The 14,228-nt window shown below is 37.1% G+C and overlaps 1 protein-coding gene across 1 annotated transcript in view; it reads left to right on the plus strand.

Annotated features, from left to right (window-relative positions):
* The first annotated feature begins 1,184 nt into the window (after nt 1-1,184).
* Nucleotides 1,185-14,228, plus strand: part of calcrl2 (calcitonin receptor-like 2) — a 34,200-nt gene continuing 21,156 nt past the window's right edge. Inside the window, exon 1 of the mRNA XM_042410314.1 lies at nt 1,185-1,296. Coding sequence (XP_042266248.1) covers nt 1,247-1,296 — 50 coding nt within the window. The 5' untranslated portion in view covers nt 1,185-1,246. The remainder of the gene's footprint in view (nt 1,297-14,228) is intronic.

The raw sequence follows: 14,228 nt of genomic DNA on the forward strand, positions 1-14,228 counted from the left end.
ACAGCAATTTTAACAAGTTATCAGCGCATTTAGGGTCCTTGCAATATTGTATTGTAGCCGTAAATCGGCTGTTATTCCATGGAATTGCTATGAAAAATATGCAGTCTAATTTTTGGTTGAAGCATGAACACCCCATAATCTTTTAAAGTGCAGAAATACATCCTTGCCGACGTAAACTACAAAATCTCAAATCATCCATAGTCAGGTTACAAAACTGTGTTGCCTGTTTCATTGTTCTTGCTGCCCTTGGATAAAACGTTTGCAGATGAAGGCAGCACCGCATTTCAATCTGTCACAAGTGTAGGACGATCACACCAAATCAACTGTTATAATATACATATACATCCCTGTTGTTTTCTGCTGTTTTTAGATTTTGCTACTCACTGTATTGGGTAGATATTAAACTTCCACCAGTCAACAACAGATGGCATTGTTGTACTTCACAGCCAAATTACCACAGTCTGCTACTTTAAATCAATAAAGATTTTCAAACGATAAAGTCACAGCAGTTTTTTGAAACAATGACAAAACATTAGACTGTTTATCTTTATTATTTTATAGGTCAGAGTGGAGTAGGATGATACTGGAAGTTAACCCTTACCATCAAAATAAAAACATCAACACTATAAGGAGTGTTCACTCCTTTGATTCAGTTCCTGTCATATTATCTTTTCATTATGTCCCAGTCATATTCACTGAAAATGCTGCTTGCTAGTTGTTTGGGAATTAAATCGGACATTTGAGAAATATATCTGCAGTGTGATAGGTGTCACTCTAACTGTATTTATAAAAAAAAGTTTAATATAACATTTCCATAAACTCTTTCAATGCAAAAATAAAGTCAAAAATTCTAATAGAAATCCTTTAACCACACATGAATAGAGCTGTGAAATAGTCCCTAAACTTCACTTTGGTTCTTTACTACAGTTGCTCTCAAAGTGGGATCCAGGGTCCCCCCATAATTAACACAATGACAGAATGTATGACTATTTTGGTCATGGGTTTCATATAGTTCTATAATAAAACGTCTAAAGCAAAAGCCTCATCAGATGGGGGACCCTGGTCTCATTTCTATCAGTTTACTACTTTTGTATTATTCCAGACAAAACATTCCCATGTGAGCACTTTATTTTGAAAGTGATAACAGGAAGATGTGTATTTGTGAACGTGCCCGGCTTCAGCTGTGGGTCGCTCAGTGTTGACAGCAGGGCAGCATGAGACACTTCTCTGCGCGGATCATGCAAGCATGGAGATATATGAAGGAAAAGTCGGTTTGACAGCTCACTCAAAGCAAAGGTGAGCAACAGCTCTCTGTTTTTCTCTCTGTTAAATACTTTTAATAGTGCAAGCGTCACTTATTGCAGTGGCTGTATGAAACTTCATTTGAATGTGGTCGTGTGAAATGAGGAGATGATGCAGTTTTACCGTTATGTAAAAGAACTATGGCGATGCAACGGTCAATAAAATAATGATACTAAGGCCATATATAATAACTACTAATACTAAATAACACAAGAAAAGTTAATTGACTGTAAGAATATTATAGGAAATGTGTAGTGAAAGCATAGAACAAAGTGCAACACAACATTCAGTACGTTAGGATATCTACAAATTCACAGTTGAGCCCCCAAGATCAGACTGAGTTGACTGAGTTGGCTTATCACCACAAAACCACTGACTGCCACAGACAAACTATAACTGTGTTTTTTCTGATGGTGTTGTAAAGTATATCATAGAGGATGAATGCAGGTTGAGGGAAGGTCACACCCTGAGCTGGCTTGTTGCCTGCTTCTACAGTTGCAATTCTAAGTAGCATATGAATAGAAATAGAAATAGAATAGAATAGAGTGGCAGTGAAATTCTCTGCACATGCTTTGAAACACAGCAGATGGCCGATGAGTCCTTGGCCAACAAAAACATAAGCCCACAGTAAGTCAACATAGAGTTAAAAGTGACTGATATGTGACCGTAAAGACTGGCATATTGCAGTGGTTTAGTCATTTACCGGCAGCTTATAGTGTTTCCTGTCATTAGCATCGTTTGAGGTTCAGTCACCTGTAATGAGTTTGTAATACAGCAGCTCTTAATGCAGGTGTGTTTGAAGAGTTTGAGTTTTTGTGTAAACTTAGATGCAATATTTTAGAAAATGTAGATAAATGAAACCTAAATATTAATGACTGAGCATTTTTGCTCCCATTGAAACCATTTAAAATGATTCACAATCAAAAAGATGCTAAAACTTAACTCACTTCAGACTCATGCAGTTTGATGAACAAACCAAAAAGTGGAAATCAAACAAGGAAGCTTGATTCCACTGGCAGAGTATCTCTTCTATTTGACATCCAGTTTTTTGACATCCTTTTTGCGATTAACGATATTATCCCAATAATCATCAAAATATGCTTAAAACTCTTAAAATGGTACTAAAACATACTTGAATGACTTTACCTTATATTTTGTTAAGAAACTCATTTTTATTGCATCATAGGACACATATCTTTTTTTTTTGTGAACATCCTTTTTAGTGAAAAACAAACAAGGACAGATTCAGACTCTCTTGTCAACACCCAGTAGATAATCACAATGAGAGAAAAAAAAATCCATTAATAAAAAGAATCTAGCTATCCAGCTTAGATCCAAGCATTCACAATCTGTGCCTTCAGCCATGGTGCCAAATGACTGGAAAGATGCAGGCTCTCCCATTGTGGCAAATGTCAATTCAAAATAATTCAGGAAATCAATAGGACTGAACATTAATGAGCTAGACAGCTTTTTCAAGACACTCATGAGGATAGTCATGCTCATGTGAGGATATTCGTGATTATCCCAATAATGAAAATTCACCACAGTTAAAATATCTTGAGTGTTTTATCCTGATTTAAGGTAAAATCTTATATCCTCTCGTCCCTAGCTACCATATACCTGTGCCCAGTAAGCTGGATGCACTGACAAGTGATTTGTTATTTTCTCCAAGAATTTGCATTTCTCCTGGCTAATTTTCATTAACTTTTACATGTATGCACTTAAGCGGTCACTAGTGAACTCTGCGGAGTTGTGCTCCCTCACAGGTAATTTCATGTTTCTTGCTGTACTACATCCAACAAGCAACATGAAACACTATACTGTTTATTTGTATATCTATTCTTTATTACATTATACATTTCTGTATGTCCATTCTGTATATCCCCCCCACACCCAGCCATGTACTTGCCTCTGCAAAATTTGGTAGGCAGCTTTTATTTCACCAGCACAGGCTATTTCCATGTGTGCTTTGTGTGTTTTGATCTATAATTGGCTCCATTGGAGTGGAGTGTCTACAGGAATACCCTTGAGTCCCTCCACCTTCTGTTGCCAAGTTGTGATCCTCACACCCAAGACATTGATCTCAGACCAGCACCTTACTTGACTTTTGAGTTCCTCAGAATGATTCCTAGACTCTGCAGTCTGACCATGCATCTGTCCATGGGAAACTGTCACCCTTACCCACCCCTCCAGTGTCCCAGTGTGTCTTTGGCTGGAACAGCCTGCTCTTGCCAGGCAGCTATCAGTGTATTAATAGGTGTTTTAGCTGCTACTTTGGTCCCAATCCCCCACTCGCTCCCCCGTCCTCCCCTCTTTCATAACACAAACAAGCCAACAAGTCCCCCCCTCCAAGTACCTGAAAAAAACTTGTTCTTATTTTAGGCTTAGTGGAGGATAACTGGCATGTCAGGGTTGTATGCTGTATGTAAATAATAGTTGCAGGGGCTGTAGGGGCAAAGATTTCTTGTCATTTTGCATGATAGCAAATGATAAGACTCCACTAGAATTGCAATAGACCAAATACAAGTTGCACATTGAAGATTTAAAGCCAGAACTCTCATCACATGTTTGTGTTAATGGTATTAATGAACAATACCAACCTCTCCATGTTCATTTTATGTTATAAAGCTATAAATATTCGTACTTGAGTGCTCCCTTAAGGTATTCAAGACTGCTTTAATAATGAAAACCATCTTACTGATGAAAAGTTTTTTGTGATTGTGTTTATTTGTGTAAGTTGAGAAAGAGAGCTAGAGACGAAAAAGACAGAATTTGTTTATTCTCAGGGGAAAACTAAGGAAAGACCTCAGTGATGTGAAATGAGAAATGGGATAGTAAAAGAAACAGAGTAGATGCTTCAGTGGTGAATGTGGTGTCAGGCTGACCATATCTTAGAACTGTGTCAGGGCATGCTGGCTCCCACACTGATTGATAGGTAGGGGAGACCTGACACGGTTACTGTTGTGTTGGTGATGAACTTCTTCTCTCTCAGCACAGCCTACAGGCATTGGCAGTCAGCTGTCTGGTGGGAAAGCTTGCCTTGGTTGGATAGAGGAGTTAAGGATATGGGAAGGTGGTCATGTCTTGGGAAGAGTGCCTCAGTCTATTCTCTGCTGTAAACTGCCTGTTCTACATTTACAGCCCCGGGGACAAAACATGCAAATAGAAAAAAAAAAAGACACAGCATGGCATAGCTCCAAGATGGAGGAGCTATTTTGGGGTCCAGCTATGGGAAAATAACCAAGTCCGTCATCACTCATACATGGACAGCTTGGTTGCTGTAAATCCTGGTGCTGCTAGTGTGCTGGCTCTCGTAAGTTATTTACAGGCTCAGACAGTGTTAAGAGTCTACTTTCCACAGAAGTTCACCAGAAACACTGTGGGCTGGACAGAAAATGTGCAATCACTCATGGTGGAAAATGGGTACGGAGCCCCAGACCCTGATGCAGGATGTACAGAAAAGTAACAATATATTGTGTGCAGATCAACTCATGTACCAAAGTTTAAGTTTGAGACTGCATTCAAAACATTTGTTCTTTAAAAGCGCAGTGCATCCCTCTCTTCAGTCACCCCCTGCCTGCAGGTTCAAGCACCCTGTAACTGAACCTGCTTGTGGTCATTGCATAACAGACTGGTTGTTGGTTCTCACTGTGCTACATAGTTGGTTAGAACTCTGTTTGTTTTATATCTGTGTTGCATTTCAAAGCAGTTGCTCTTAAAAAAATTATTAAAAAATTATTAAATATTTTCAATATTTACATGGATTCAGTTACAAATATGTATAATGTGAAAGGGGTCGACCATTATGATGAACCTACAGAGAATTATCACCCAACTTTCAAGGACATTTTTAGCCTCTTTCACCTCATCTCGTGGCTCTCGTCAACCCTTTTTCCAGTAGTAATAGGCAGCTGATTTAGCGAAAAAGCAATGTTTATTCTGTGCGTACAACCGAGTGCAACACCATGAATGCTTCTGAGGTGAGACTGTCCGAACACTTGCACCTCAAGTCAAGTCAAGTTAAACAACAAAATATGTTGTTGGTTCATGCACTCCAGTATGACGCATTAAGATAAGTGTTCTGATCTGACGCCCCTTATTGGAAAAAAAATGTTTAATGTGACAATGCTATGGTTTAGGTTTGCTTAGGTTTAGCCACAAAAAGGACTTGGTTAGGTTTAGGGCAAGATAATGGTTTGGGTTAGAATAAGTACTTTGTTAAAGTTAGCAGACCTTCTTTATGGTTACAACAGTAACCACACAGTGGTTAGGGGACGATCATGGTCATGGTGAAATAAAGAAAACAATGTTGACTCATGGTTGTGAAACAGGAAATGAACAGCCGCCCTATTTCCTTTTTTTTCTCTCATAAATATGGCCACTAGACAGCCTTGTCACAGATATTGTTATTATCCCCATTTCTGCAATTCATTATGTCGAGACCACAAAGAAATATAAAAGAGCATTTGAAACTGGTACAAGCTATTTTAGACAATTTCAGATGACAATTTGTACAAACTAGTTTGTTCACGCATACTGAAACCTTAGATATCACAAGTTCATAAAGAGATAACAGGGCTGTTTATCTACTTCCTTTAGTTTTGTCTTCTCCCTATTGGCCATTAATGCAGCTTAACAAGCTATGATGTTAACATAATTAATGGAGTAATGAGAATCTAGAGCTCAGGTCAGACAAAATGTTGAAATAATTTTGTAGTGTCGAGAAAGAATCCAAAGTCCACACAGCTTTGGGTCTATGGATGACTTGACTTTCATCCTGCAGGTCATTTTTTCCTTTGCTGCCTGACATGATAGAGAGACGACTTCAAGCAAACCATATCCAGATGCCTGTAAACTTCTCCCTCTAAGCACTAGCAGAGGTTTGCACTGTGCTACACACTATATGGTGTCTGTTGTGTCAACTGGTATCTTCACATCTAGTCATGTGCGGTCACACTGGCTTTCCTGATTATTTTTCTAGTGCTGAAAGCCACCAGAGATAAGGGGGCCATATTTTACTTCGCTTTATGTCTAAGCATAACCTGTAGTATTATTGTATGATATGTTGTGATTCTTGCTTGCAGACCTTTCTCACAGCAGATGTTTTGATGCGTGAAACATCCTTAACAATCGCTGAATTCCATTTGCTGTTATGTCAAGTCAAAATGTCTGCTTTGAGAATTGTCTATTTTACAGCACTTATTCTCCATCAGTTATCACGTAGACTTTGAAAATATGATGACATCTGTAGCCGCAAAACAAGATTTTAACTTGAAGTTTGAAAGATATGTGCTTATTTAGTTTCATGTTGATGTCTTTTGAGCATCAGACACTTTTGGGCGATCTTACTCTATTTCAGTGCTGGTGAGTACTATGATTTCTGTGACTTTGGTGCAGACAGTCCGCAGCACCATCTTCAGAATTAAGATTTTTGACTTGATTTGGTGATAATGAAATTCCTCACCTTTCAATGTCTAACAGAGACTTTGTGTTTTTGCATTAAAAAGCTATAAGAATGTTCACTGTGTCCCCTCAATATGAAAGCCCCTCCCATGTCCCTTTGTGTACTCATAACAATGGCTTATTTTTAACCTGTTGGGCTGTTTAGAAGAGGAGAGGGGAGTGAAGAGAGGAAGTGGTTGCAGGATGACAGAGGAAGATAATAGCGTCCTCCTCAACCTTTATCCTTCCTCTGCCTCGTCTCACATACAGACATACATACACACACTCTCCTGGGGTTTGTGTTGCTTCTCCGCGGTTCTCCGGATCCCCTGCTGGAATATAAATAAGTAGGAATAATGTGTGAGCAGATACACACAGACATGCACCAACAGACACACACACACTTATCTGGTCCCTGGTATAGCTACAAGAAGGAGCTCTGACAGTTTGACCTATAAGACGGTCAACTGGAGCAGCTTATTAGGAGGAACCAGAGAAAACTATAACATTGGAAATTCAGTCCTTAATCTTACACAGACTCTGATGAACTAAATGAAAAACATGTCACACAGTGAGTATTTTTCACAGACTCAGTAAAGAAAGATGCAACTGAATAAGCTCATATAATTGTATTTAGCTGCTTTCTCATCAGAAATTTAAGATGAAATTAACATTGAAAGGGAGATGGAGGAACAAACATCTGAATGAGGTGAATTTATAGTATACAGTGGTGGATTACAAGTATAATTACTTAAGTACTGTACTTGATCATTTACATTTACTTCTACTCTACTTTATTTCACAGGGAAATGTTATACATTTCCATTTATTTGACAACTATAGTTGCTAGTTACTTTTCAGATTTTACATTAAAAAACAGGATAAGGTTATATAATACCACAAATTGTTAAAGATTAATTAGCCAAAGCAACCTTTTTGGCTGGTGTCCCGTTATGAAAAAAGCAGTGTCTAGTTTATTTGAAACATAATAAAGGGCCCCCCTTTATTGCACCCCTAATAGTATACATTGTAGTTTTAATAATTGATTTATAACTTTAGTAATTTTTCAAGAAACGCCAAATATTTTCTTTTCATATGCAAATCGAATATATATCTATCAGTTTTGAACCGTTGGTCGGCCAAAACAAGCAATTTGACGACAATGATGATGATGATTTTTCACTATTTTCTGGCATACTGTAGAATGAATGATTCATAGATTAATTGAGAGAATAATCGGCAGATTAATGGATAATGAAAGTAATTGTTGGAGCTTGTGGTTGCAGTTCTGTTGAAACGTAATGTACTTTTCCTCACAGCAACGGCTGTTTACCATATCATAATAAATGCCTGGAGATTATAATTTACCAAATCTTTCACTGCATCACCATTCAAACAGACTAAGTAATGCACTGTTTCTCGTAGTTGATCAGCTCTGGAGAAATTGGCTGTGTATATTTAGTCCCTCTGGTTTCAGCCTGGTGTTATGTTTCTGGTATTTTATCTTATCTCTGTTGAACACTCCCATCTGTAGCGCCACACTCTGTAGTTGTTCTTTGAGTGGTGTTTGTTTTTGGTATCTTAAAAGAACATAATCTTTTTTCTCTCTTGCAGCAGATGAATTCCGGTTACCTGTTTGCTGTAAAGGTTGTCCTTTTAAGCTTCACTGAATTTATTTTTTTTCAGTGTAGCTTTTTAATATGTTCCTCTTTAAGCATGTGTTATATCCTTGGTTCTTTGAGAAAGTGTGTCTGGATTTTCTCAAATTAATTGCAATACTTCCCAAAAGCAATCACTGCATGTGTTAAGACAAATGTACATTTCTCAATGGTAACATATGCATTAATAGTTTATTTTTAGTAATAAAGGCTGTCTTTTAAATTACTGCTGCTCATACCTCAGGCAGTAATGACCTCAGGGGTCGGAACAAAACTCTGTTTTACGTCACACAACATCTGCAGTTCATTTAACTGGGTGCAAGGGCCAATAAACCTAAATCTGGTGTAGCAAAACAACAATATTTCCCATCATCCCATTTGATGACCCGTGATCCCATGAGAGCAGTGTTACTCTCACAGCGAGGTTTAAGGATGTGGAGTGTTTCTCAAACAAATCGGATCAAGAAGATTAGGATTCAAAAAAGTATAAATGACATAAATGTACACTAAAGATAGATAGAAAATTTACTCTAAAACCATACATTTCCGTTTTTTCCCCATTCCGGCGGATTCTACGCAAACATAGATAACATAAGATATTTTTAGCAAATACAGTGAAATTTGATAAAAAGTGTTTCAGTGATCTAAAACAGGTTTTTTTGTCAGCACCTTAAGATTTATCCTAAGAGCAATCAACCATTTTGCGAAGACATTTAACATCTGCAGTAATGAGTGATATATGCAGAGATACCTACTGTACAGTATTTCTGATACCAACCAACAGTTACCTCAAAAGACCAGAATGCAAGGAGGCAATGAGGCATGCCGTCTTATCTCTCTCACATTTCCCCCCACTGGAAAGTCTTGTTCTGCTGTTACAATCACTAGTACTGTGCCCATGTACATACACTGTACATCATACTGCTAAATGATAAGTAACCATTCTTTGGATGTTGTCCAAAGGCATTCTGGGAAATGTAGGAAATTACAAATTTATTTAGAGGGAGAGGCAAGGTTGAGAGAAAGTGAAAAAATTATAGCCATTCAATGGTAAATAACTGACTGACTAACAGACTGATGATATTTAAACACTGGAAAGAGATGAAAGAGTGGAACGCCAGCCAAAGCAACATTCATGATTGTTGTTAGATATCTCCTAGTCAGGAAAGCTATTTCTAAATTATTGATATTGTTCTCCCACTTTGTTGTGTGCTGCCAGGAGTGGCTATAGTCTGTCAGACTATGTCCTAATGTGCCTCAGGATGAACTATTGAGAAGCACAGTTCCTATTTTATCAGATAAATATGTTATCACAAAATTTGTGATAACATATTGTTACCACAAATAGACATTCTTCATGTTGAACCTCATAGCTTATCAACCAATAAGAAGTAAATCCTAGAAAATATAAAATAAATCCCTCTGCATCTCACCGTCATATAGGCAAATCCGAGTCACCCTATAATACTGTTGGCATTGGCCTGTCCTGTGTATGATCTCAATAAATCGTATGAATGTTTCTCTCAGGAAATGTGTGTTTAATTTCCTCTGTCGTGGTTTGTCTCCTTTGGAATTTTTCTAAATATAAAGTAAAAGACTTCAAGGCTCAAACACTCCCTCCTCTTTCCATTACAGAGACAGACATTTAATCACTTATTAATTGTTTCAGAATTTCCTCTTCTTTGCCATAAGTCCTTGTGAAGAAGAAGTTTAGACCATTCATTTGATAATGTTTGTACACTAATTGTGAGGGTTTTTTCAGTGTTGTGTATGCTTGCAAAACTAAGGTCTGTGATTCATGCACAAAAAGGACACATTCATTAGGAACATCACTTACCTTGAGCGCTTTGGTTGCCAAGAGACACTACTGCTGCAGCTCTTCCAGCACTCGCCATACCTCAGCGGTTGGTTTCAGCACCTGGCAATAGCTTTCACAGTTTGTATAACACCGAAGACTGGAATTATAGGGGCTGATGTGGGTTTTTGAAGGCTAACTCTCATGTTAATATTTTTACGATTATAGCTACCAGTAGCTGATACCATGGGGCAATTTTGCATGTGTTTAAGTGTGACATAAAAACAAAACAAGTAATGGTGTTTCCAATTTGTTCAGATGAACTGACAGTTCAATAACTGATTTTTGTCTGACACTTTCCTTTCTATTCTATTGTTTCATTATGTGTTTTGAGTCTCCTACACGTGGTGTACTGCTCAGTGATGTTTCTGCAGCTGTTACCAGAAAAACAAACCTAACATTCCAGTTTGATAATGACCGCTCTCAGACATTTAAACATCATACTGTAGATAGAAATCAGGACTCCTTTAAAGGAATACACTAAGCTACTAGGAGATCAACCAACTAATATAGACAAAAGAATTACTCATGCCTTACTTGTAGATCATTGGCTATGGTGCTATTATACTTAAATAGTAATAAAAGAATAATTAACCAGAAAGTTAACTGGTAGTATCTCCAACACAACTAAATGATGTGTTGGGATTTGTAAAATGATTAACAGAAAATGTAAGAGAAAATACTACAAATCATTCCCTGTTTGCAAAATACATTATACATTTTTCTTATTGTCAACAAATTCCATGAAAAGACCAAAACCTGTATTGAGAGTTTGTCTCTCAATACTTTCCGTTTTCCTCAGCCTGTCTGTGGCTCTCAGCCCCAAGTTCATTCCCACTGAAGTCTTTAAAAGCAAGTTACAAATATATATACTTTCACTTTTCACTTTTAAAAAAGGCAAAGTAATTTCCTAAAACAGCTGGGCACTGTCATTATCAACGTTACTCAAACAGGAGTAAATACTGCATTTTTTGGGGACTATTTTCAGTGGCGGATTAATATGCATTTGGTGCTCTAGAGAGTATTTCCAGCAGCAGGGCTATGTATGGTTGACATAAAATAAACTATAGTGCCCATGCTCATCAGAATGAAGAATCATGCTTGATTGATGTGTTTTTATAGTTATTGGACAACAACGGAGATCTATGGTAGAGAGGAATAAGCCACACCAGACAATACTTAACATTTCTTGATATTAAGAAAAATATTGAAGATCATTGGACCTTTACTTTAAAGTAATCCTGGATATATCAGCTGATTTCTTATTATACTGGCTACAGAAGAAAGACAGAAACAACAGCCGTATGGGTAATTGACTCATGAGTGATTTTGGTGTCTTTGTCTTCAACACTTTCCAGAGCTGAGCTCACCAACAAGACAATCTCCCAGAATCCTGATATATTCCTAGAGGTTCTGGGCAGCATAAAGGACACATACAGACTCAACAGGAGACTGAGGGAATGAGATAGAGGTTGACAGACAACGGCGTAGGAGAGAAAAAAACAGAGGAGAAGAGTTTGTGCATTTTAAAATGTGTGTGTCTGCATCCTCTCCACTTGATATTGTCAGTGTTTTATGCTCCCGATCACCTGGATGAATAATTCGAGGTGATGACCCTGGACAAAATAAAAGACAAACAGACAGGGACAAAGGAAGTGACAAATGCATCAGCCTTTTGTAACCACAAAACAAAGACAGACCAAACTGCTTGGCTGCAGTTCATAGATAGATTGTACACAGTGTCCGTTGGTGACAATGGTATTACAGCGAGCACTGCCAAGGTATTCTAATGTGTGAGTTCGTGTGTCCTTGAATTTACAAAGTCCTAATCGAGAACAATACATTGCTCAAGGCAAATGTGTACATAACAGATAGAAAGGCATTCATTGTTTGGTTCCTATTGAATGGAAATTGTAATTATAAATGAATGTTTGTGGGTGTTTGTGTGTGTCTCTGTGTAAGGTTGTCGTCTACAGAAATTCAAATTGCAGTCCAAGGGAAAAGAGGTCAGCAATTTGTGCTAAGCATCAAAGATGGGAACACATATACAAAACATCGATGACTTGTGGATTAGCTTAGCTTTTACCTGGATTCATACATGTGTTTTGGTGTTGTGTTACAAGTCACAGAAGGGTTGTGTTGTCTTTCGCTGGAAGGAAATGATTTAAAGATCAGATCTAAGGCCTTATTGCACAAGGCAGGGTCCAGGTTGAGGGTGATATATGTGCTGGTTTGGCTTGTTGTAGTGTTAAGTTCAGATGACAGACAGTACAAACATGGCTCAGCATACTATGCCAGGTTTGTGATTTCTGATACAGTGGATTTAGAATAGCATTAATGCATTGTATACATATGTATCAAGTGTGTGTGTGTGAGAGAGAGAGAGAGAAAGAAAGAGGCAGAGACAGAAAGCCAAATGTGAAATGTCTATGCTGACACTTAATATTAGTAGTAGAGGTAGTCTAATGCCAAGGGGCATTACATATCAGATCTGTCAGTGAGCAGCAAGAGTAACAACTTTCTGGTTCTCTGACACAGAAACTTGGTCACTTTATCACTTCTGTCAGTTACTTTAAGAGATCCATTCAGGCAGTCCATTGTACATGGTTAGAAGGTTGGATTTGGTGAAGAAGGCTGTGCTTTTTGCGGGAGCTCTCAAAGAATCCAAACAGCATAACAATTGAACTGCATTATACAGAATTAAGAGATAACTATAAACATATATGAACATTAGGTCTTTATTTTATTTGCATCTACCATACTAAGATCTTTATTCAATTTGTTATATATGTTTTGTATCAATTCTTCATTGCCCTCAGCTTTGGTAAGAATATTGTATACAGCACCTACTTATCATCTCTTTTTATCCCTTTTATTTAGAATTTCCCCTATCTCAGTTGAAACTCTATTTGTGAGGTGAAGTTTTCTGTTACCCAGTTTTTCAATTACATATACTTAAAAATTCTATGTCTTTTAGTTCATATTTATTCTTTAGTTCCTGAAATGAAAGTACTGAGGTATCATTTTTAATTTTCAGGTGATTATGTAGTAAATAAAACATACTTATACTTATTATATTCCATTTCTGCCAAGTCCGTTCCACTAGATGCCACTAACTCCTACACACTGCACTTTTAAGGGAAAGAATTCCATTTGTATATATATACGTGCCTTTCTTAGACTGTTTTTATCATATTAATGAACTTCACTGGAAAATCATAAACCTCTAGCACTTTATACAGATAAGGCCATTCAAGTCGGTCGAAAACTTTTTCTGCGTCAACCGTCATTAGTGTTAAATCTTTCTTATACTTCTTTGCATACTATATTAAAGACAGACACATTCTAATATTGTTTTTTTGATCTCTGTTTTGTATAAACATGTTTTGATTGTGATGGATAATATTGGTAAGACTTGTGCTAGTCTGTTATTTATGGCTTTAGTAATATTTTTTTTATCAGAGTTGATTAAACTAATCACAATCTCTGCCTGGCTTCGGTATTACAGAAATAGTTGCTAGGTACATTGTTTGTGGCAGTGTGTGATTTCTTTGGGGGCAGAATTTATGACTTCTATAAAAAGAGGATTTATGCTTGACCAAAATGATGGAGCTTTTTTTTTTAAAGGAAAATTATTAATAGAAAATGAGTTCTGCACAGGTATGGTCCTTATTAAGTTCCTTTTTTGCTCCACTGATAAGAATTTCCAATTAAGTTATTTTTAAGAAAGGGAAGAGAGTCATGTTCTTTTATTTTTGATGTATATAGGTTCTCAAAAAAATTCTGAAATATAATTAAGTGTGTTGGAGTTATGTCTAAAGTCATTAGCTTTCTTGAGTAATAGGCTGTCCAGTTTTCATTTTAATTCCTGTAAATTGGTTAATGTTTTGCTATTGACATCTTGTGTTTTTTCGAAAACATTTATGTGTTCCCTCAATTTATTTATTACATTATTGTAGTCTGCTTTCCTC

Source organism: Thunnus maccoyii, chromosome 4, assembly GCF_910596095.1.
Source record: "Thunnus maccoyii chromosome 4, fThuMac1.1, whole genome shotgun sequence".
In the NCBI taxonomy this organism is placed as follows: domain Eukaryota; kingdom Metazoa; phylum Chordata; class Actinopteri; order Scombriformes; family Scombridae; genus Thunnus; species Thunnus maccoyii.